The sequence below is a fragment of the Cynoglossus semilaevis genome, chromosome 5, assembly GCF_000523025.1.
Source record: "Cynoglossus semilaevis isolate Cse_v1.0 chromosome 5, Cse_v1.0, whole genome shotgun sequence".
Taxonomy (NCBI): Eukaryota; Metazoa; Chordata; class Actinopteri; order Pleuronectiformes; family Cynoglossidae; genus Cynoglossus; species Cynoglossus semilaevis.
In genome coordinates, this window is record NC_024311.1 from 5,649,681 (window position 1) to 5,673,442 (window position 23,762).

A 23,762-nucleotide genomic window follows, 5' to 3' on the forward strand; every position below is an offset into this window, starting at 1 on the left:
GGCTATTAACTCCTGGTGCAAGTAAAACTGTGTAGGTCAAAATCTGTTAGCTGAAGACTTGTCCGTGTATAAAGTGCACAGCCAGACTCCCACATATGGAAACTGTCATACCCTGTCTAACCTTTGGCCCGACCTTGGATGGCACACTCCACCTTTGACCTCCACTACGTAGGAATTCCTCATGTGAGCCTTAAAGTAGGAATTTTAGCCCTCCCCCTTTTTCATAGTTGTTTGCCAGAGGATAGTAAGTGTTGTGTAGTCCAGAGACAAACTACTTTAACAGATTACTACTTTGTCCAACAGAGACCTGTCCATCAATTGAAGCAAATGAAGTTGATTATTACACTTCTACTGTGGTTTATAAAAAAAAAAAACAAAAACAAAACATGAACATCTCCAGGTACAATTCTTCACTATTTAACTTTTCCCCTGCCATTTTTGAGTAATCACGGGCTAAGAAAAAAAAAACAATCCATACACTGAAGTCCACAATATAAAATGATATAACTATATAATATATATGAAATATACATTTTTCTGAATAGAAGTGGGCCAAAATAATCATAATGCCAAATGTGCCTTGAACACAAAGTGAGATTATTTTCTAAAACCTCTGATTTTTTTTTGCCACATATATTATTGCCTCCATTATCAGATTTTCTGATAAAGTATTTTTTAGGTACTATTAAATAGAGAGGTTTTTCAATTACTGCTTTAGTGCAGTCAGTAGGAGCATTCTCTGCTTCCTCTGACCCCCCTCTGTGAACTGTGATCCCTCAAATCCTCCCATGACACTGTAGATTTAGTTGCAGGGTTGTAAATGGAGCCCACAGGAGCTGCAGACACGTCGTTCGCACTCAGATCAACTGATTGATGGTACGCTGTACGATTATTACGGAGTTATGGATCGGCAGTCATGAGAAATCAAATTTCTGTTCATTTATATAAACATTATGAATTTCTATATTTATTGATGTATAGATGTGGTTACACAGAGATAAAGTGGACTAAGCCTTACAGCAAGAAGATCACCGATTTGATCCCAACTGGCAGGTCTTCCTGTGTGTGAATGGAAGATGTAGTAAAAAAAAACTATTTTTTAAGTAAAAATAACACAATATTACTAAAATATCCCTGATTTTCTTTTACCTTTTTTCATATTAAACGATTCAAGTAATTATTGCCATAGATAGAAAGAAATTATTATAAAGCATTTTATAATGAATGACAGATAACATTTTACAAACATACTGTATACAGTACTGACGGAAACATTTAAATACAGAAAATTCCTGATTCAGTTTTGACATTTACTCAACACAAAGTATCTCATTTTTATTCAACATCTCCTGAATATTGCTAAATCTTATTCAAAAAGCAATATTATAATCTAAGTTCCTGAATAACTTTGCAAGTATTCACATTTGTATGGATTCAATTCCGTATCATTAATGCAAAGTGGAGTTCTACAGAGGACCATAAATAACTTATGGTTGTGTGTGACCTTAAGGAGATATTTAACAGCCAGAAAAATGTACCATAATACTTTAAAAAAGGAGTAAACGTTATAATCTGAGAGCATTTCCGTTTGATAGTAAATAAATATATTTTACATTTTGGATTTGGGCGGGAAATTAAAGACATATTTGAGGGCGTCGGTACTTTAATATTCATCTCATATTGACTTTTTTTATTCTCAATGTGAAAACTTGTTGACTTCTTAAAATGTAAACACCTACAGAAAAATAATAAGCTGCAGCAAATCTCAAGACACAGAAGTGTTTTTTTTTTTTCCATATTTATTCAGTACCGGCGATTCTCATTTCCATAGATAATCCAGTACTGAATAAATTATAATGGTAATTAATTCAAAAGAATAGCATTTATTTAACAAGGGCTGCACTTACTTAATTGGCTTGGACATTTTAAGTGAAGCGTAATTTAACGCAGCTCCTCACTGACACCCTGTTCGTATTCACGGCCACATATGGACACGCTATAAACTACAGGGCAACACAGGATACGGTGGATCCCCTGGTAATTTTTCACTCCTTCAAGGTCAATGACATGTCAGCCTCAGAAATAATAGAGATTCACCTTGTCTTCCCATCCACTCCACAGGGGAGAGAGAGACTAATTTAAGCATTTGTCAATGCAAATATCCCAGACTCGTCATTTGGGACACTGACATTGGTTTACTCAGCTTACTGATTAAAATAACAAGCCACGGAGGACAAACAATAACAGTTTGGTGCGTGTGGGTTTTTGTGGGAGTGATTGTAAGAGTTATAGGAACTGAGATTAGCAGTTGTTTGTCCTTGTCTTTGCTGTCCTATATAACCATCCACAGGACATTCAAATGCAATAGTTTGTTAGGCAGAAGCAAAACAGGAAAAAAAAAAAAGAAAGAAAAATCAACTATCTCACAGCTTTCACTTTATCAGCCAATAGGATCTGCAGCTGTTTCCAGTGTAATGACACAGCAGAGGTTGGAGCTCCCATCTCCTTAGCCCACCTCATCAGAGCAGGAAATGGAGACAGAGAAAAGCCTTTATTTCCTCAGTCCTTATGACACACCGGTGGACAAAGGTGCAGGAGATGAGTGGGGGACGAGTGGGGGACAAGTGGGGGGGACACAGGAAGGGGGGTTGATGTTCAATCGTGGCCAAAATGATGGGTTACCTTGAAGAAAACCATTGGTAAACTATAAATCACTAATACTTTAAGTACACGGTACTGAGTTCTTTATACTCAGTACTGTATGTACTCGTATTCGTACACAGAGAGCACGAACAAAAGGGAAAAAAACAAAGATAGGAAACAATGTTATGTCTCAATAGATACCGAGGTCAAAATTATTGTTACTCCCATGAGCTGAGCTACGTATGCACACAAAACACAGATTATTGACAATTATCACAACAACAACTGTGATAATAACAAAGGTTTGAACAAAGCCGTCGCATTTAAAAAACTTAAGTCGGCAAAACACAATTCTATGAGGTTTAAAAGATTAAAAAATCTCTAGAGTGGAGACTGTTTCCAAAGTATATTTTTGTAATAATCCAAAACTGCAAAGTCCTCCGAAAAATTCACGTGCAACTATAATCTAGTGAAAAGAACTGTAATAACATTAGAACATGAGTCAGCAGCAAATCTGGGGCTGTTTCTGTTGTTCGCTCTTACAACAATAACCTGATGTATAATTCACACTGAAACTCAATGGAAATCCCAGCAATCTTACATACAGCGTTAAGGCTACACAAACAGGAAGGTCAATTATAACTGTAGCTAATGTGGCTAAAACTCCCTGCTCTGTAAAACTATAATAATGATCAAGACAGAAAAACATTTATGGGCTCAATTAACAAGACCACGTCTCAACAACTGAGACATGTCTTGCTTCGTGGCAAGAGAGCAAAGAGGAGCAAGTGTGTGTTCAGAGGGGGAAAGGCAGGGTAAAGGACCGAGGGTGGGGTCTGGTGGGCAAACAAAGGCAGCTGCTGAAGGGAGATGCAGGGATGAGGCTTCAGCATTCACCCAGGAGGGAGGCCATGAAAAGGGGTGGGANCCCACCGAGCACACGCACATGCACACATACAAACACTCTGGGGTAAACTAACAGCTAGCCATAAATCACTCTCACTAACTGCTGTCTCTGACTGAGAAGCTGCTACAGTGGCTCAACATCTTATCTGCTTTTTTTTTCTTTTTTTTTGCATGTTGCATCTTCTCATCCTCTGTCATTGACTGGTTGACATCACAATTTACAGCCATACCCCTGGGAAAAGTTCAATTCTTGCAAATGAGAAGCAGGGGTGTAGACGAGGGCATGTTCACAGCTGTGTCCGCCCTCACCTTTTTCACTCTCCACGATCCTCAGGCTTCATCTTTTTCATTAAAGTTTCATTCAGGAACCTGCTATTATAACACCACAGTGCAATTTACCACTATTACAGAAATTAGGTGGATTTTTTTCCCCCGCTGCAGCTAAGGGCTCTTAACATTGAAGCAGTTCATGAAGTCAAAGGGATTCCAGCTTCGCGGCGTGCAATAATACTTTCATTTATATGATATTGTTCTGTGCTATTTGTTCCATCGCTATGAAAAAGTGTGGTTATGCTAAGAACTGAGCTGACATTAAAAAATATCCTGTCACTTAACAGTTGTTAAGGCTCACACTAAATTATTATTATTATATTTTTAATATATATATATTCTGCTTTTAATGCATCTTTTCATAATACTGTAGTGCATAACAGCCTTGGAAATAGAAAACATCAAATATGCAGTTTTACTTTTTAATAAGCAGGAACTGCGTGAGCTGTAATCTGTGGTTGCTGCCGACACTGTGCTGAATGGATTTGTTTTAACTACTTCTCACCTCCACTAATGGCGTTTTGTGCATTACGTTCAGTTCCAGTATTGGGTTTAGTTGGCTTTGAGTTACTTTAACTGAGTAGAAGAGCAGGTGGAGAAGCAGACGTTTCTGTAGGTGCCACACAACGGGCTCAGCGTCTATGTGGTTTTAACAGAGCACAATCAGATAATCCCGTCCTTGATTTTATACGAAAATATCTCTGCATCAACTTTTACTTCCCTCTGATAACTTGGATGCAACAGCATATTTTAGTAGCTAAAGCCGCTGTAGGACACATGCAGGTATCGTATGTATTGCACAGAGAACAGAGCCTTAATCAGACTGGGATCCGGAGCCTAAACTTCTGCACTGTGAGCTAATTGCTACACCATTAGGTGAATGGACTTAGAGGGAAAAAGTTAATTATTCCCTCAAAAGCATCAACTCTCTCAAAATAATCCAGGACAAAGAGACAAAAGCAAGTCATTTTGGGTCTTTTGTGGTGTGTTGCCTGGTGACGCTGGCGTGCTTTAGGGGAGAAAGAGGAACAACAGCAGGATGCGACATGCCAGTGCTGTGACTCACCAAAACGATATAAAAAAAATCTTCCTGATTAGTTTAATAAAGTAACCCCCCCCCCCCAAAAAAAAAAAATAGGAAGAAAAACTGAGAGGTCAAAGAAAATCTGGACATCAAAAAGGTGAGTAACAATCAAGAGGGGGAAAAAAAAGGGGGTTTCCTCGACCAACTGCCGATTTTAAAGGGGCAATGGGGAGTCTGTCCTACATCAGCCCCCGACCGGGCGCTCACACAAACGGTTGTCAAGCAAGTAAAAAGTGAAATTTATGAACAGAGGTAGGCTGGAGGGTAAGATGAGGGCTTTATCCACTCAGAGGGCAATAAAGAGGCTTCAGTAATCACAGCGTCCTTTGGATCACAGTGGTACAAGTCCTAGCTTTGTGGTGAGAAGAAATGCGACACAGCAAATGACTTTAAAGGCACAAAAAACAAACAAACATGTGGAACAGATGGAGGAAGGAGCACAAGGCAGGGGTCTTTGTTTAGGACAGATGTCACTTGTTTTGAGCTGCTCTGTCCTCGTAAACAAACAAACAGAGTTTCCACACACCAGTAATCTAATAGGTGGAGACAGGAGCAGAAATACATGTTCTTCAATTTAGTATGAGCAAAAATAATCGAACATAAATCTTTTCAAACTGATCATGATCAATCACAATCGCTGGAATTCTACATACTTGTTTCCTGTGATATAAAAATAGGTTTTGCATATTTAAAAAGCTGCCAAATAGCAAAGCTTCCACCAGAGTCCGACTCATTTTCATCTCTCACGTTAGAGCCAAATTCTCCAGGAAACTCTCTCATCCATACAAACACTTCTGGCTTAATCCATGCAAGATGCAAGAGCCGTGCACTTCACCACCCGGCGACATCACCAAAAACACACAACCATAGTGAAGGTCCACGTGTTCACTATCAGTCTTTAATAAATACATGAAGTAAAAAGAAAACCCGTGGCTACAGAGACGAGCTTTATGAAGAAAACCACGGCCGCTGAGATGAAAGAAGTGAAGCGTCAAACCAGCGAGACATCAATTCTGAACTTTCTATCCCACTGTGTTGAAAAGCTGTAATAGTCACCACAGCACAGCAGTCTGCTGTCCACACATATGAGCTGAACAATCAACAGGCTTTTGAGGGTCTTTGTCCATTTGGGCTCTGAAGGATATGCTTCATAAAGTCATACCTCAGCACAGTGGGCAGCAGTGGGCAGCAGTGAGCATCAGTGAGCAGCACCACTGGGGTCACTGCTGCAACATCTTAGTGTGTCCACCCAGAGGTGTGAATGTGCAGTGTTGATCTGACTTTAAATATGAGATTCAACAACGATGTCAGTGAAGATTTGAGTGGGCTGCAATGTTGCTTCAAGCTTATTACACTCCTACACAGCAGCACAGACACTCAACACTTGTTTATGCTGAAGTCAAAGGCTTGGGTTTCTAATGTCGGCAGATGAGGATTGCTAAAGGAAATTGATATATGAGAATATTTAAACGGTTTCCTGGTCAGGAATATTAACTATAAATGACGTTTCAATCTCCCTTTTTTTATACAAAACTGTTCCAACATCACATTCTACTATGGATCAAGTACAACTACAGAGATGAAAAGTTTGAAAATCGACTTACTGGCAGCCTGAATTCGGGCCTTACGACTCACCACCAGCCCGAAAGAATTCTCGGCGATGCATTCATAGTCGCCCTCGTCGGATGAGCCATCAGGGTTGGTCTGCTGGAAGTGACCAATCAGGAGAGAGCCATTGATGAAGGTGGTGTGACGCTGGTCCCGAGGTAATAGAAAGCTGTTGTGCCTCCATTGTGTGGTGATCGGGGGGATGCCATCCACCTGACAGTGGAGCATCAGGGGTTGCTCCTGGACAGCGATGACATCACTGGGCTCCAGAGTGAAGGAGAGCGCTGCGTCACATAGAACACCTAAGGAATAAACACATGTGTTTATTGTTAAGTTCTGCTTTAAACATCTGTGAAATGGTCAGAGGTTGTCAAACGTTGACTTGACATCATCTGGGCATGTGTCTGGTTTCATCTTGTTTGAACTGCTCCAAACCAACGCTTATTCATTAGCTTGTGAGTTGACATGTGTTACAAATCATCCAGTTTCACAGCTATTCAAAAAACACCAGGAATTACCAGACCAAGCTAAGAGCTAGGAGCCATAGAGCAGGTCACCACAGAGGGAAGAATCCTCACTCACAGATCACTGTGACCTTGGTTGGTTGGTCCCTGACTAATGCTTCTGTGTCTGTCAATGCTGTTCACTAACCCAGGCATTTCAACAGAGATCAAACCAGACTGTGGATAATACAGCACCAAAACATCCAGAGTAGCACATTTCAGGTTTGTATGATCATATTGCATCAGTGGTCAGCTTATAAGGAGTATAAACAAATAAACAAAATATTTAAAAAAAAAAAGTATTTAACTGCCACAGGAAATATTTTAAAAAAAGTATTTAACTGCCACAGGAAATTATTTTTAAAAAAGTATTTAACTGCCACAGGAAACTGTTTTTTTTGAGAAGAAAATATATATTTTTTATATATGTCACATTTAGCCAGTGGTTTGTTTGTTTTGAGAAGAAAAAAAAATCATATATATGTCACATTTAGCCAGTGGTTTTCAATTTAATTTTCTGTTACAACCCCCTCCTCCCCAAACAAAAGCAGTTTTCAGGCCCCCTTCTGATCCACACCCCCACAAATTGAAATACTATTGAGAAAATAACATGTATATTTTTTATCTATACAAACTAATGTATGAGTTGCTGCCACCTAGTGACTGCAGGCTTGTTATCATTCAAGCATTACAGCATGTGTACACTGTGTAATATCCACCATGCCATATTCCATTGGAAACCCCTCAAATACCCCCCCAGGGGGGGGTTCACCCCACTATTTGAGAAATACTACATTTAGCCATTGACATTGCAGGAAGAACACAGGACCAACACAGTACTAGCATAACTCTTGTAGTTTATTCAAAGTGCAAAAACACTCACAGGAATAAAGCATCGACTACAGGCACACTCTTCTCCAACATCATGGACTTTCTTAAAACTCACAGACCTCTCCAAACTCAGGGACACACCCAACCCACTAACAGTAACAAACAATCAATGCTCCCCCACAAAGACCGAGTGAGGGAGAGAGGTATATATACCCAGGGCACCAGGTGACACCAGTGAGACTAATGACAGAGACACAGGTGAGTGTGATCTCACTGATTAGCCCACACAGCAGACAGCAGGAACAGGGAACAGACTGACCTGACTGTGTAAAAGCTGAACCTCTGACTGTGTTTGGAGTTGTTTATGTCACATGTTATTGTTCAGACTTGACCATTTTATTATAGATAAAAAGGTTATGGCTAAAAGCTACTGAATACTTAAATTGAAAAAATCTATACTAACATAAAATGCTAACATTAAGTACATTTTCTACTCTATTCTATCTACTTTATTTTATTTTTTGAGTGTCCAGAACAAAAACACAGCAGTAATGGCTTTCACATGAATCCTGAGACCTTTGACAATTTGAAGGAGCTGCTCCTTATGTCACATCCCCGAGGCAACGAACTGAGGCCCACAAATCAGGAACCAAAAGTGTAAACTGAGCTCCCCTCAGGCAGCAGTCAAAGCAGAATTTATAGGCTTCAGAACATCCCTGAACATCTTTTATTTAAAACCACTGTAGCACCAATTTCCCCACCTTACTCACTCACTTATTTAAGCACCAACAGAGAGCTACGTCAAAGCTCCGGATCTTTTTTTTTCTCTTCACAGTGATGCCATCCATTTGATTAGAGTAGCAGGAGATTTGATTTTCACTGTCTGTGGCTTCAGGAGGGGAAGAGGGAGAACAATAAATAAAGGATGTAAACAGTCTGACCTGACTTGGTTTTATAAAAGAGGAGCTTAGCGGGTTCTCTGGGTATCGTGTTTCAGCTGTTGATGGACTAAGCACTACCAGTCTCTGCCCCGGGCCCTGGAATCTGGTGGGAGGGGGACTATAGGGGAGGGCAGTGAGGGGTACAAAGCGCAGAGGTCAAAATTAAGAACCTTTGGCTACGTCCCTCAAATTCCAACCCAAAAACACTTCCTCCTGAGGTGCAGACAAGGAATTTACTGACACACTCCTGGGCATGCAGATCACACATGGAGTGTAATGCAATGAAACATTTTCTCTTCCTCCCGTGTTGCTCCGCATCCCTTCTTTTTATGCCCCCTCCCTCCCTCCCCCTCCCCCCCCCCCTTTTTTTTTTTTTTTTTTTCACTCAGCGAGCACAGTAAGTAAAATAGCCATGGGACCAAAGAGACATCAGTGCTACCACTTGTAAAAAACAGGGGGGTGGCAGTGGAGAAATCGTTAACCCTTAGTGGGCAGCCAGTGATTCTGCAGCCGGAGTTGCTAGTGCTGACCAGCGTGATAGTGGCCACAGCCCCTGGTTTTCTTTACACCCTGCACAGGAGCATGTTTTCACACATGGAAGCAGCCAGTGGAGGGGAAAAAAAAACATACAAAGAGCTCACAGCTCCACAACCAGACATCATGCCTGGCAACATGTTTTGATTAACACATGGATAATTCCCCCGTCATGAAGCCACCCTTACTGTGTAAAGAGCTGGTGAACAAACAGGAGGATGTGAAGCACATAAAAGGTGTTTTATATTCAACGCCAGTCGTTGTAGAGTCGCTGCAATATATTACAGGGCTGTTATTTTCAAGTAGTAATAAGATCCCTGAAGTAAAAAAAAAAGGGTGTGAGTTCATTGTTAAACGTCAATTATTAAGACGAATTGTTTACATCCTCGTGATAAAACTGTTTCTTTTATTTAGCCATAGATTGTTCCTTCCATAGGAACAAAGCACGTGGACGGGCTGTATAATTCAATTTTTAGCTCCAGGTGGGTGGAAGGTTACAAACAAGAAAGGTCAGCCCTGAATCATAACAGAGAGAACAGGATGAGAATAATGGTAGAAAGTTGATTGATTTTACAGTTTGTGTGCATGTGGTTAAGGTCATTTGTAAATACTAAGCATACAGAAGGTGAAGGGAGAGGATGGCACAGCTGTAGGATCTGCTGGAACACACACTATGCCTGTCCAAAGAAACACACGCTCCTGAATACATACAAACGTGGATTTTCATGGTTGGGTAGGAAGACAGATAGATATTTTCATCCTAATGCTTTTTCACACTCAGAACAGAGACACTGGTCTGTGGGATTAGAGAGGAAGAGCGGAGACAAGTGTCGCCAAGTGTGGCTCACGCTCTGGCTTACTATTGTCAGATAAGGTTAGCTGGTACAAAGGTTTACTGATGTTATGGGGAAGAGAAAACACACACGCACGCACGCACACACAGACAGAGCGAGTGCTTACAGTGAGCTGCAAATACATGCATCACAGGTTTCTTTACAGGGAGCACTGTGACGATATGTTATCTGTTAGTTACAGTATGGTCACCTTCAAAATGAATGCTTTTTTTTTGCTTGTAGCAGAAAAACACAGAGCTTTGAAAAAACAGTTTTACAGCCACACAAGGATTCTCTCCAGGGATGCACGCTTGGGTCCCACCTGATTCACACGGATGTGTGCAGCCTTACGCTGCCTCACTGATTACACTACAACAGTCCTCATTTACCTGAGGAGAAATACGGTAGAGAATCAAGGGAAGTCAGATTTAACTTTAGCAGCCATCACAACGATGGCTTTTTTTTCACCATAAAACCCTGTGATTTTATTGCACTGTTTGTACTCATCATATTAACAATGTTTATTTTTAGAGAATAGCCCTTTTATTTGGTTCTAATCTCTGAGGCAAACAAGTTCTGGGAGAGCCTAATTTCTTTGATGTATTTGAAATCGGGGATGAAGAGCGGCCGTCTCTGAAGGGTTTGTCCTGAACAGTTTAACTGGAAATGTTATGAACCTCTGTGTACCAGCCTTGATGAACCCAGTAGGGGCCTTTCAGGGCCCCTGTGTGGTATGTCTTGCAAATACTCAACACTTTCTCCTGCTTTTCAGTCAAGAGGTGGCCTCACATGGAGAGGGAGAGAGAGAGAGAGAGAGAGAGAGAGAGAGAAACTGTCTATCATAGCAAACAATGGGACAAAAAGAAGGGTTTGAAAGGGAGGAGGTACAGTCTTGACATTTAATCTGTAGAAATAGTCACCTCAGCAGACAATAACCATACAGCCACGTATATCAACCTGCCAAAATGTGGCACGCCAGGAGTGCAGAGCTGTCAAAAGCTCCATCACTTTTACAGGTACCTCAAACACTGCCTGGGATCAGTGGCACACCCACAGAATCTTTATAACTCAGCCTCTGTCATGTGGACGCCCTTTGTGTCATCTCAGCTGTGTTTTCATGCAGTTTTGGGAGTAAAAACGTACTGCAACCAACCCTAAGTTGGTTCGGTTGCTGTAAATGTGTCGTTACAGGAACACCTGATGAGGAAGGGACCAATAAGAAGAGGGAAAAATGGAAAACACGCACACACGCCAAGTGTTTTACGCTCAACTTGTATCTTTTTTTTTAAGTGACTTTCTCCATCATCCTCCTGGAGACTTTTTATTGGAGCATTTTAACCACACACTTCCTGATCGCTCTCCCTTGAAAATCACTATTACAGCAACTCCGTTTACTACATCACACGAGGCAGTAGCTGCAGCCTGGAAGACGTGCAGTAGCCCTGGGAGCATGATGCGCAGGCGGACATACACAAACACTGAGTCCGCAAGAAAACTTTGAACGTGCAAACAGCCTAAGGACGGGCGTCCTCGTACAGTCCACACATGTTTTGGATGGACACACAGAGCCTTGGCAGTGCACGCTCTGCAGAGTGAGCAGAGAATGGTCAAGTTCAGGGTTAGGGTCTTTGATGCTCCTGCCGCCGCTGTGCAACATGCAGCAGGCTCCGGAGAACAGCAGAGTGACACGAAGGTCTTCACAAATCTCTTCATACTAGAAAACCACGACACTATGATCAAGTACTTACCAATCAAAGAATTCAGGAATATTCCCAACAAGCCCAGAACAATGCGGCGGCTCCGGGTGGATGCCATTTAAACACTTGCACTAGTCCAGCACGTGCAGACAACAAAGTGAGGTTAACGGACAGGAGATGGAACGAAGAGGAGACACAAATAAACACCCGCGGAGGAAAAGACCAATATTCAGCTCCAGACTCTACATGTTCCGACCTACAGTGGTTCACTGTGGTGGCTCACTGGGGTCGAACGAGCTCTCGCCATTTTAACCATCTATCACAAATCTGTCAGCATCCAGCTCTGTGCATGTGTGTGGAGGTGTGTGTGTGTGTGTGTCCTCCTCATTCATTCACACAGCTCTCTCTCTCTCTCTCTCCCCCTCTCTCTCCCTCTCCCTCACGCAAACAAAAGAGCCAACCTTTAAGAAACCTGACAAGATCACACCCAACACCAGGAATACTTATATTCTCTACAAAATAACAACACTATAACTTAGTATTAGTATAACAGTGACAACATTATTAAAGGCAAAAATAAGAATATATTTTGTATATAGCCTATACATAAATTCAAATATTCGATTTGAACGGAATCGTTGTGTCATTGTTGTATATAATTCAGTTCTACTGATAATATTTCTGACGTCTGAGATGAATCGATGAACAATCAACACTTTTGTCTTTTCTGGAAAATAATTAGTTTTAAACATAGGTGTCATAGGTCTGTAACTGGCTAAACGTGTGTAAACAAACAAATGTCAAATTACAACACGTCGATAAAATCCACAATCTGAACCATTTTATTTTATTATTTCTTTGTTTGTGCGCTACGATAAAAACAACAACACACACGGAGTATGAACTGTGGGCCGTTGAATACGGGCCATTATATGATGCGAATTTGATTCTTTTGAAGCTCAATGGTTCAGTCAGTGAACCTGTTATAATAATAAACAAGAGAATCTATGAAAGGCGCACAAAGGAAGCGGTGTTTAGCTGTACTCGAGCTCCCCCTAGTGTCTATACCTTGTAAACCTTGTAAAAGGAAAACTACCCTTTTTTTAGAATGAAAGACTACCTAGAATTATTACATAACTGTCAACTCAGAACAATGAAAAACTACTGATTTAGATGCTCAAAATGTTAGAATAGAATAGAACGCTTTTAATTGTGATGTGTTGTAGGCACAACAAGATTACAAGTGTTACTTCAAGGAACTTGTCCTAATTTAAATAAGAATATTTATGTAAAAGAAAATAAAAAACCCATAATACACAGTATGAAACCCACAATAAAAATACTCCTCTTATGTTCAATAAATGATCACATATTCTTATGGAAGAACATTTACTTGACTGAGTCAGTAGCAGGACTCTAACCTGTCACCAGCCATTTCAATAATGGGCTTTAATGATATTGTACAGTACTAGAAAATGCTCTCTTCTTCTCGTGTCATGCTGTTTTAACTGGCCCTGAGAGCGGTTGTAGCAACATATTTTTTGACAAAATAGTTATTTGTGATGGGTTGATAATTACATGTGAATGTAAAATCTTTTTTTTTCTAATGAACACTAAACTAGTCTAGTTTGACTCTCTTGATCAGTCTTTTTTATGCCATTCCTTACAGCTGCAATAAATGCAACAAATGGTAATACTATTGTGCTGCAATTAAATCTCTTAATTTGTAAAGTCACGGTTGACATGATCTATTTATAGAAATGTTAGGTTTAATATAGAAATATAGCAACAAAGATTTACATAGGAGGGTTTGTTTCCAAGTCCTTATTGTTCAGGAAACAGCCTCAACTAAGTCATTAAAAGCTTTAAAATCAGCTGAAAAAGACTCGTCTAGGCTAGTGAATAACAATTATGGCCATCATTAGTATGTGTTTAATGCGCTGAGTGAGACACTTTAATCCAGAAAGGGCAGCTTCTCCATTAAGCTCAGCTATTTCAGAAGGTTTCATTGAAATCATACCAATCGCATATTTCACACTACTATACTGCATGTGGCCACAGGGAGTCACCATTTCCCCTTTCTTTGTTTTAAAAGTCATGTGTGTTTCCTACCTTCTAACATGATTAGCCACTAATCCATTATCAACTGCTCATTCCTTTACTGGGAGAAGGGTTGGGACGGCTGGAGTCAGAGCTGTCGACAGTCGAGGGTGCGACTGTTTTACAGTACACTGATACAAGGGATTAGCCCTGTCCTATCATTCTCCCTTTCTCCTCTTTTTTGTATCTTTTTGGCCGACAGTATTGTACAAAAAAAAAAAAAAAAGCTGCCACTCCCCTTTAAGTGCGACTGCCCTCCTCTTGTAGCAGTAGGGATCCCAGCAGGGCACAGTTTCTCACTCAGTCAGAATGAAAAAATGTGATCCTTCTCTAATCTAACGATCCGGTTCGGACAGGAGTGTTTCCGGTTTTAGATTGGCCCGTGTGTGATCGTTTTTACGGAGTCACACCAGCGGGTACGGAGCAGCATCTCTTCTGCCATCTCCTCCCCCTCTCTCTTCTCCTTCTGTTTCTCTTCTCCGCAGCAACATCAACACCTCCTGAGAAGGTGAGGCGGCCTTTCATCCTCACACCGCCGATATGAGGCGAATAACGGGGAAGGATCAGGATGAAACTTTGATCGAGCTGCAGAGCGCGATGGACTCACAGACTGGAGGTAATGTAATACAACCGACACCTTCATTAACATTTAACGGGAGCCGAAGGTAATACGGTCTTTGATTAAAAAAAAAAAAAGTTTTTTTGTTTTTTTTTACGATTGCTTCTTTTGATAAATAGTTTGTGGTGTTCACATCTTCCACCGTATATTTGTAATAATTTAAGTTAAAAAGACAGCAGTCCATTTAGAATGAGATCATCACAGTAAAATACTGTACTGTATACTGTTGTCATAGTGTGCCCATTAGGGAATTTAACCGTCAGCCTACTAGAGTGTTTACAAACGTTTACAACCAATCATTAGTCCCAAAAATCATGTTATCAAATACAATGATTACCCAGGTTCACTTTACTCAGTATTTACTGATGTGGTATTAAACCCTTGCCTGTTTAGTTAAACACTATTCTAACATACTCGCCGGAATTGAAGAAAACCACATGATAATATATATATATATACATATATATATATATATTATGTTTTTATAACCATAACTTTATAACCAAATCTGCATGAATGAATGCAGTCTCTTTGTCGCATTGATGAATGCAGACAATCTGCATGAATGAATGCAGTCTCTTTGTTTATGTCGTGCCTAATGGCCAGGGCTGGACGTCTGAACAGAAGACAAGAGAAAAAGTATTTAATGCGTCACCATCATGATTTAGTCAAACCCTGTTATGTGTTTGTTTACTGGTGCTAATTAACTAAAGGGTTTGAAGGGGGATGTGGGTTTTGAGGATGTTTAGTCTGTGATGGTCGGGTCATGGGTGAGGTCAGACATACTACAGGAAGTTATTAGAATTTAGGTTATTTGACACGATTGGGTGTCAAACGCTATCAGTAACATTTGTTATCTGTAACAACATAATTAGGCTAAGAATTAAGCTCGGACACAGTAAAATGAACACAGAGAAGCTGTACATGTCACAGGGCTTATTTATCTTATAATGATTGTCCTTGTTTAAACTTTTTTCACTTTGAGTTTCATTTCTGATGAATCATGTATATTTAGTCTGCGCTTTTGCAAAAGAGATGGAGGCTTGAAAAGTGAACAACTTTTCTGTAGATGGAGTTTGTACGAAGAGTTAGTGAGGTACGCTGTGATTGGATAAGATAAGGCCCTGTGTAATTTCAGCTGACTCAAGAATGTATGACTAAAGAGATAATATGTTCAGGAATTTGATACTTGATAGTGTGTTTTGGTAATATTATCAATCCTATATCTACAGGAGAAAGCACAGTTTTGTATTTTTAGTATAATATCTAAAACTACATTTTGAGTGCTCAGCTGACGTGGTAGTGGTGTTTGTAAATGCTGTCTACAGTAATTTGGCACTAACACTATTTTCTTTCTTGAGATATTTCCAAGTCACTCCTTATTTCAATTTGGTCTCCCCCAAACATGAGGGTCAACACAGCCTTTTAGTTAAGTCGTAGTTCAATCTTTGTCCTTTACAATTGCAACAAAGGGAAATAAATGTTTCTCTGCTGAATTCAGATACCTTAATCAGAGAAACAACAATAACAGTAAAATGATGATAATCATGCATAGGACAACCATTTCCTCAGCCACTTTCATCGACTCTTAACTCAACAGCAATCCATTTGCCCTGTGTGTCTTAAGACAGTGGGTTTGAACACTCTGTCAATATGCTTGTAGATATAATGGAACCAAATTCATTTGACATCATTTGTTGTTGTTGTTCTCCTAAACCGTATTCTACAGTGACACCAGACAATTACTTAAAAGTAACAGTTTCCATTTCCACTTTGTCCCACTAATGGAGGGCCGTGGTCTTTCACAGTAAGTCCTGCATCATCCGTTGGTGAGCATGACATTAATGACCTGCTATTACTCAGCAAAATACAGAACCTGCCTAAGATGCCTGCTCTGTATATTGTGTGCCACAAAATGTGTGTTTGTGGACAGAGTAACACAGTTAAAATCTGTTGAATCTAGTTAAGTTTATATATATATATAATTGATGTTGTTTATCTACATGTAGAATGAAATATGAAATTATTTTTCATATGGACAGGATTTGACAGGGGAGTGTTTTCCACTTTTATGCTAACATAGCTGACAGCATGTAACAGGTAGAAAGCATAGATGAATATTCGCCGAGTAAATTGATGTCACTGACTGTGAAAAGACAAATTCAATGAACAGCATTTTTCTCACTCTGATGCTTAGCATATGGTCCCAAGTGTCTAACAACACAGTGATGGATGAATGGTGTTCATTAGGTCTTTAGTCAGCCCTGTTTTACCACCCTGCACTTATCAGCTACACACAGCAGTGCTGAATAAAAAACATCCTCCGGGGTCAGAATAAAGCCTATTTGTTTCCCCGCACTCTTCTTACAGGAGCATGTATTGAGTCATCAGCACACTGAAATCACAGACCTCTTCACTTTATAATCCAGCATGTGTCATTATTATTGTCTTTACGATTAGGTGTTAGCAAAGACAAATGTTTACCTCAACGTCAGCTGTGGGTTTACAGACTCACTTTATTAAAAAGGGAGACTGTAACGGCTGTGTCCAGGCTCTTATCAGGACAGGCCTGCTGACACACACCACAGAGGAAACACAGAGAGACAGGAGAGGAAGGTGTCTGTCTTCACCTTCAGTCTGGGTGGAGTCACTGCAGGTGGATAAACATCACTTTGGCCTGAGCCGTAGATGTTCTACCTGTGATCTACCTATATATAGAACAGCAGTTTTTGAAACAAACTTGGAAACAGAGCAAAATACATTTGCAGAGAAGTGTTAGTTTTAAGGACACCAAACTCAACATAGAACGATCAACTACCTAGATCTTCTCGCCGTAGAAACAAGAGCTTTACCAACATTTTCCACTCTGTGGCCGGCTGTAATAGCATTATTTCTAATATAGTGGTTCATAAAATATGAAGTGTTAATGGCAGCAACGGACAGATCTATTGTACTAGCATCACTCACAGCAGCCCAGACTGAACCACAACCTTTTCAGAAACAGTTGGATTTGTAGTTTTGTGGCAATGAAAACTGTAAGAACAAAACTTTCGTTTCAGAGTCCTGGCTGCAAACTCATTAATTATTCAAAGAATATCTTTTAGGCTCATTTTTTCTTTGCTGTCTGCTACTTGCAGAGAAATAAATTATGTTCCAGTCAGAGGTGAAACAGAGCCAAAGAGTTGCTATGGAAACAGTAATGTCATTATCCCAATGATCCTGCAGGATACAAAATGAAATGTGGAAAGATACTCAGTTTCCCTTCTAGGAAACAAGACAACCGCTACAGTGCAAATGGTTTTGTTGTTATTTCTTTGTAAATACAGACCTTTTAGTTTTCTTTAATTTTTTTTAAGAAAACAATTTAAGGGTTAAGCAACAACCGAGCTCTCTGCACAATGTTATATGTGTGTGTCACTGGGGTATTTTAACACCCAACATTTCCTGGGATTGTCGAGAAATCTCCCCTCAGTGACACTGCCACGGCATCATGATGTCACAGGAAATTAGGGCTGTAATCAACCAAAAAAAGTCAAGGTAGGGTGAAGCCGGGAGATTTGGACTGAAAGTCGACTGATCGAGGGTTGCTGTGGGTGGGGGTACTAGTGCGCAGTGCTTGTCCGGCTCCACTAATTAGAAATAAACATAAAGAGCAGTAGTTTATTTGCATTTTATCAGATCAGTTTTAATTTTAATTATTTTGCTTTGAAATTAATTACACTTGAGTCTGTCTACTGTGTAATATTTACGAAAATATATAAAAAATGTCAACTAGTGATGTCGGCACAAGAACTGTTGAAGAATATTTGGATAATTGTTTTTGTCATGTTATAATAATTGACAGAAAACATCACTTCGCTCTGTCCTCGCACAGAGCACGATTGAACACAGGTGCTCAGCTTCACGGCCGAGACACGATCTGTATTAACTATTAACTTATTGACTACTACTAACCTTTACTCTTCAAGTCCTCCAGGTCCTTTCTAACACTTCTAGTTCTTCAATGTGTCTATCTTTGGGTTAGGCTAAGCCAAAATAGGGAAAACAATGGGGTTATTCTGTAGGGAACACACACACACATATATATATATTTATATATATATACAACAATAAGTGACATTTTTACATAATACAGTATTAATATAAGTTTATTTGATAAACACTGTATAAAACGTTCCAGTAAACATTAGCCAGTGGAGGCTTTCAGTCCATTATGATGCATTTTGTTTTAATTTCTTAGTAAAAGTGCCACATGTTTTCTAACTCAAGAGCTTCAAATGCCCTTTGAATACATATCTCAGTCATCACGTCTACCCAGTTGAGTCTACAGGAAGCTTGTTGCCAGAAGATACTGCTGGTTGTCTTGTCACACGGGCCTTAACTCAGTGAGAGCTCAGGATGCTGTGGTTTCAGTCACATTTGCAGGACGTTCTTGACATTGCCTATCTTAGTGCAGCAAGTTGTGTTACTTGAATTGCGTATTTGTTGTGTTACGTGAATGTTCTTGAGGTTTTTAGCTGTGATGTAACCTGAATAGTCCTGTTGTTTGGATTCAATATTCTCTGAGTCCAAAGTGAATGTTTCTGCTGTTGTTTTGGCACGGTGTTTCAGCAGACACCTGACTAGAAGTTATCTTTGAAGTTGTAGTTTCACCGGAAAAAGCGACAGCTTTGTTCAGGCAACCGTAGAAACTTTCCACAACTAGCGATGCATCAATAGTAATTTGTTGGCTGACACTGATTACAGTGTCACTGTGCACACAACCATCTGACAAATAACAACTTGTACCATAGGTGTACAGTGGTTATGGTGGTTAAGCATGAACATCAAACTAATGTTTTTCAAAAGCACAGTTGTAAAACCATTTGCTGCTTTAGGGTTTTTAAAGCATAGTTGTAAAACCATTTGCTGCCAAATCTTCAAAAGCATAGTTGTAAAACCATTTGCTGCTTTAGGGTTAGCTCACAGCAGGTTGCTAACGTAGCATGACATAACCTGTTACAGTTGGTGGCACTGTCTGCCTCTCTCTGAATTTGGTATGCTCAGCTACACAGTGGTGTTTTGACTGTTGGATTCTGTTTCGCAATCTGAGCGACATCGTGGTGGCTCGTCTAGAGTTAACCTCACTGCTTCATGTATTGCCAATAGCTAGTTTGGTACTTTCTTGGCTGCAGAGTAATTCAAAGTTAAAGACATGTTAGCTTTAGCTTGTGAGCGGGAACTTCTTCTCCAGTTCTCCGACACAGGATGCATGTGGAAAATGGTTGCAAAATGGTAAAAACTTGTGCTATACATATCTCTATACATAGCATGTAACGTTTGTTAAGTTATTTATGTGCGTAGTACATAGTACTCTACTGTACTGTATTGTAGTACTAGTAGGATAGTACATAGTACTGTACTGTATTGTAGTACTAGTAGGCCTGTTAACAAGTAGCACAGTTTCAGTGCATGTGTACTTCTTGATTGTCTAACATTTTCTTCTAACCTGCTCCATCTGTCTGTCCATTAAAGACAGTCTTGCGGTGTTGACTGCATTCGGGATAAACCTTTACTCAGGTACGGGCAGAGCCGAGGCTGAGTGTGTACCGTCCTCTGCTTTGTTTCTCCGTCTCTTCTTATCAGCCGTTTGCTCCATCGATGGCTGTAATTTGTCTATGCTTTCCGGTCAGTCTGCTAATCGCTTCAGATCAGTCTGTGTGTCTGTTGCTCTGTCAGTCTCCAGCTCAGCCTTTCAATGTCACAAAACCAGGCTCCTGGACCGTAGGAACTATCTTTAATACTTAAAGATACAGTATGCACTGTGTATTTTAGTATTTTTTTCCAGGTCAATACAAATGCTAAAGGTTTCAGGATTTGCTGGCATTGATTTATTATTTTTGCCAACATGTATAACAACCTATCATTCAAATTCTCCACTCAAATTATTTAAGAATTAAAGGGGGATAATCCAAATATTTACCCTTCTGAGATTTTTCCTTGCTTTTCTTCATGCTTTAACAGCATTTAAATTAGAAAATGCAAACAGAGGGGAGCATCTCTGCTAATGAACACAGCACCTCCTACTATTTGTTACAAACTATAGATGAGTGTGGGGATGAATTTGATTTACTTTTTGAGTGCATCTGCATACTTTATCTTTAATATTAAAGCTCCAATCATCATTTCATATTTTCTTACACTTTGTAATGTCCGTCAAACTCATTAACCGTACAGCTGTTGTGCAGTTGTCGGTGAAATGTTGATTTTCTTTTTTTTAAGGAAATGTAGCTAAAAATGCTATAGGGCATTAGATTAGAATGACTTTCAATTCAGAAATAGAATTACATGTGGAATGAAAACAAACTTTATTGAAAGTCATTTCACTCCTGCTGGCCGTCATGTGTGTAAAGCATCACACACACACACACACACACCTGTATGTTTCATGGTCATGTTCTGTTGATACATGAACATTTAAAAACAGCTATTTTGCTTGGGTGTAGGTGTGCTGGTGTTGTTTGTTGGATTCTCACCGATCACCTCATGTCCTTTTCAACAAAAAAACTGAAACAATAAACCCTTGTGTCAGTCTTCACACCACGTGGTACGGCTGCCACCTTCCTGATCACGTTTCTGAATCTTAAACCGCCCGTCTTGTTCCAAGGATAGATAAACAGAGAAGGTTTTGTCAGAAAGTGCCCTCAGTGCATAAATTGGTGCCCGATCAAACATCAGTGCAAGTGCTGAAGAAGCTACCAGATTAAAGTGGTTCTGGTTTTTGGACCCTAACTACACACTGGTTCATAACAATGCTGATGGAAGCTGCAATATCAAAATATTTATTTATTTCATCCTTGACCATATTTATATTTTTGCACAATGTTTGGTCACACAAAAAATCACCAATTTCTCTCTAAATACACTTAATTTTTTTTTTCCCCACAAAAAAGTAGGGGAATTTTACACTTGATATATTAAATAATGTACATAGTTTAGGATGGTGTTTAGCTTCAACCAATAAGAAATTAATTAAACTAATTTTCTCTGACCTATATCATGTCCAACTAATACATTTACAAGATGAGAACCCCTGTAGTCATCGGATTTCTATGACATCTTTTATTGGAGGCCATGGAGTGCTGTATTGTTGCGGGGTGGTTTTATAGAACCACCATTTTGAGCTGCAGTGACTGAGGTTTTCTTTCGATGCAGACCAGCAGATGGTGGAATTCTGTTAAACGCAGTGACATAGCATCTTTTCTTCCTTCCCTTCAGACCCACTCATTCTAGAAATCCATTTATTGACCCGGAGAGGCTGCCCGTTGTGATATACTACAGAGATCTTTTAGTACGTGGGGGCAAGGAGGATATTGCAGCTTTTAATTACTCCTCACTGACCCCTCGTGCAGAGACCGACTTACATGAAGCTCACGCCTTACAGCTATTCCATTTGTTTATGAACTGAGAGACAGCAAAATGGAAACAAAACCATCATTTGCCGGCCTGCAGGCCTAATCTGACTCACCAAGCTGTCCGATCCAGCTTGCAAGTGGAATCCAAAATTGTGAAGATTAAAGAGAAAATATTGAGTGGTCCCTACTATTAAAGGAACTAAAACCTAAATAACTATCAGTTACCATTTATCACTTCCTCAGGGAAACAAACCCAGGACTCTCTGCTTTTGCTTGCAAGGCAGAGTTATTAACCACTACAATATGGAACTATTTACATCTCATGTAACAAAATCTTTTTTTTTTTTTCATCCGGCCTGAAAGTTGACAACGGTCACTATGACTTGGTCAGTCTCTTTTGCTGTTCCTGGTCGATCATACTAGGCCACCATGTGCTAATTTTGGCAAAAGTCATTACCCAAAATGTATTTCTTCTATATAAATTTATTGTGTATATATATATATATATATTAGCAAAAGTCATTACCCAAAATGTAGCCAAATTAGCCAAATTATTCCATAGTTTCAAGTCCACATCATCCCAGTGCTTTGTCTCTGTCTCTGTCTCTGTCTCTATTATGAACATACTGTGTTTCCGACCTCTGGTTTGGTTTATTTGTTTCTCAGTGGTATGATACACACCACTTGTATGTGTGCTGACCTTTTGCCTCTATTTGCTCAAACCAGGATCTGGTCGCTGACTGTGCACAGTTAGAGCAGTGGCAGATCAGAGAGACAGAAAACCAAAAAAAAAAAAAAAAAGTTGGGAAATGGCTGCCAAGAAAAAAACAAACAAACTCAGCTGCTCTTTCACAGATACTTCCCATGAGTCCAGTGTAGAAAGTCCCACTGTCATAAGGCTCAGGAATTCCCATGGCTTCAATGACATGCCATATTCACTCTGCATACCTTCATAGTGATCCATATTGTATCACCATGGACACTGCCCTCCTGTCATTGGCTCACGGTGACGTCTGTCAGATCAGTGTCTAATCAGAGGAGTGGGTTCGGTCTGCAGCAGAGGGTGGCTGCAGATCTTTGTCTCCTTTGTTCACTATGGATTTTTTTTTTCTTTCTCGGGGGAGGATGGACTTCTGTTACAGCAGCTATCCAGATCCCATGGTGCACTGGGCCCAGTCCCTCAGTCCTCTCTCCTCCCCTGTTAAGTCTTCATGCACGTTCAAGCCTCCCCCCACACAGGAAGTGCAGCTTTCCCACAATCCGTTATTACAAGGGGAGCAGGCCACGAGCAGAGCACATGAGCACATTCTGTTTAGTCAGAGAGAGTGGGAGAGAGAGAGAGAGAGAGAGCTAGCCCTGGAATGCTGTCGCTCATTATACTGCAGATGAAATGATGGGGTCTGAGTGAATATAATGTGTGCGTGTGTGTGTGTGTGTGTGTGCCGCTTCTATAGGTCTGTTCAATCAACTACAAATTACATTCAAACAACAGTCGGCCTTGTCTACACAAAACACACACATACTAAAAAACGAACTCTTTCTCACTCCTGTAAATGTGACTATTTATTTCTTTTTTAGATGAAACCACAGGGAATGGCATCAGTTTTTCCTCAGAGAGAGGGGAACTGCCTGGACGTACAGAAGTAAGTTGACGTTAGTCGTCTGCTAACAGCTAACACAGGAGTGGACAAACTTTTTGGCACACATTTGTTCTAAAATTGAACGGGGGGGGGGGGGGG

General features: G+C 40.1%; 2 protein-coding genes across 4 annotated transcripts in view; one reads left to right on the plus strand and one right to left on the minus strand.

The window, feature by feature from the left end:
- igdcc3 (immunoglobulin superfamily, DCC subclass, member 3) overlaps nucleotides 1-12,424 on the minus strand; it is a 47,058-nt gene extending 34,634 nt beyond the window's left edge. The window contains exons 1-2 of one of the 2 annotated variants that reach the window (XM_017032303.2): nucleotides 11,962-12,424; nucleotides 6,568-6,873 (exon numbers count right to left, since the gene is read on the minus strand). In XM_017032303.2, coding sequence (XP_016887792.1) covers nucleotides 6,568-6,873; nucleotides 11,962-12,028 — 373 coding nt within the window. In that variant the 5' untranslated portion in view covers nucleotides 12,029-12,424. Of the gene's footprint in view, nucleotides 1-6,567; nucleotides 6,874-7,957; nucleotides 8,664-11,961 lie in introns of those variants that run through there. The other variant, XM_008310100.3, reaches the window with a different exon arrangement.
- Nucleotides 12,425-14,259: 1,835 nt separating this feature from the next.
- LOC103378776 (anoctamin-5-like) overlaps nucleotides 14,260-23,762 on the plus strand; it is a 21,353-nt gene continuing 11,850 nt past the window's right edge. Inside the window, exons 1-3 of one of the 2 annotated variants that reach the window (XM_008310101.3) lie at nucleotides 14,260-14,626; nucleotides 20,144-20,188; nucleotides 23,602-23,666. In XM_008310101.3, coding sequence (XP_008308323.1) covers nucleotides 14,551-14,626; nucleotides 20,144-20,188; nucleotides 23,602-23,666 — 186 coding nt within the window. In that variant the 5' untranslated portion in view covers nucleotides 14,260-14,550. The remainder of the gene's footprint in view (nucleotides 14,627-20,143; nucleotides 20,189-23,601; nucleotides 23,667-23,762) is intronic. The other variant, XM_008310103.3, reaches the window with a different exon arrangement.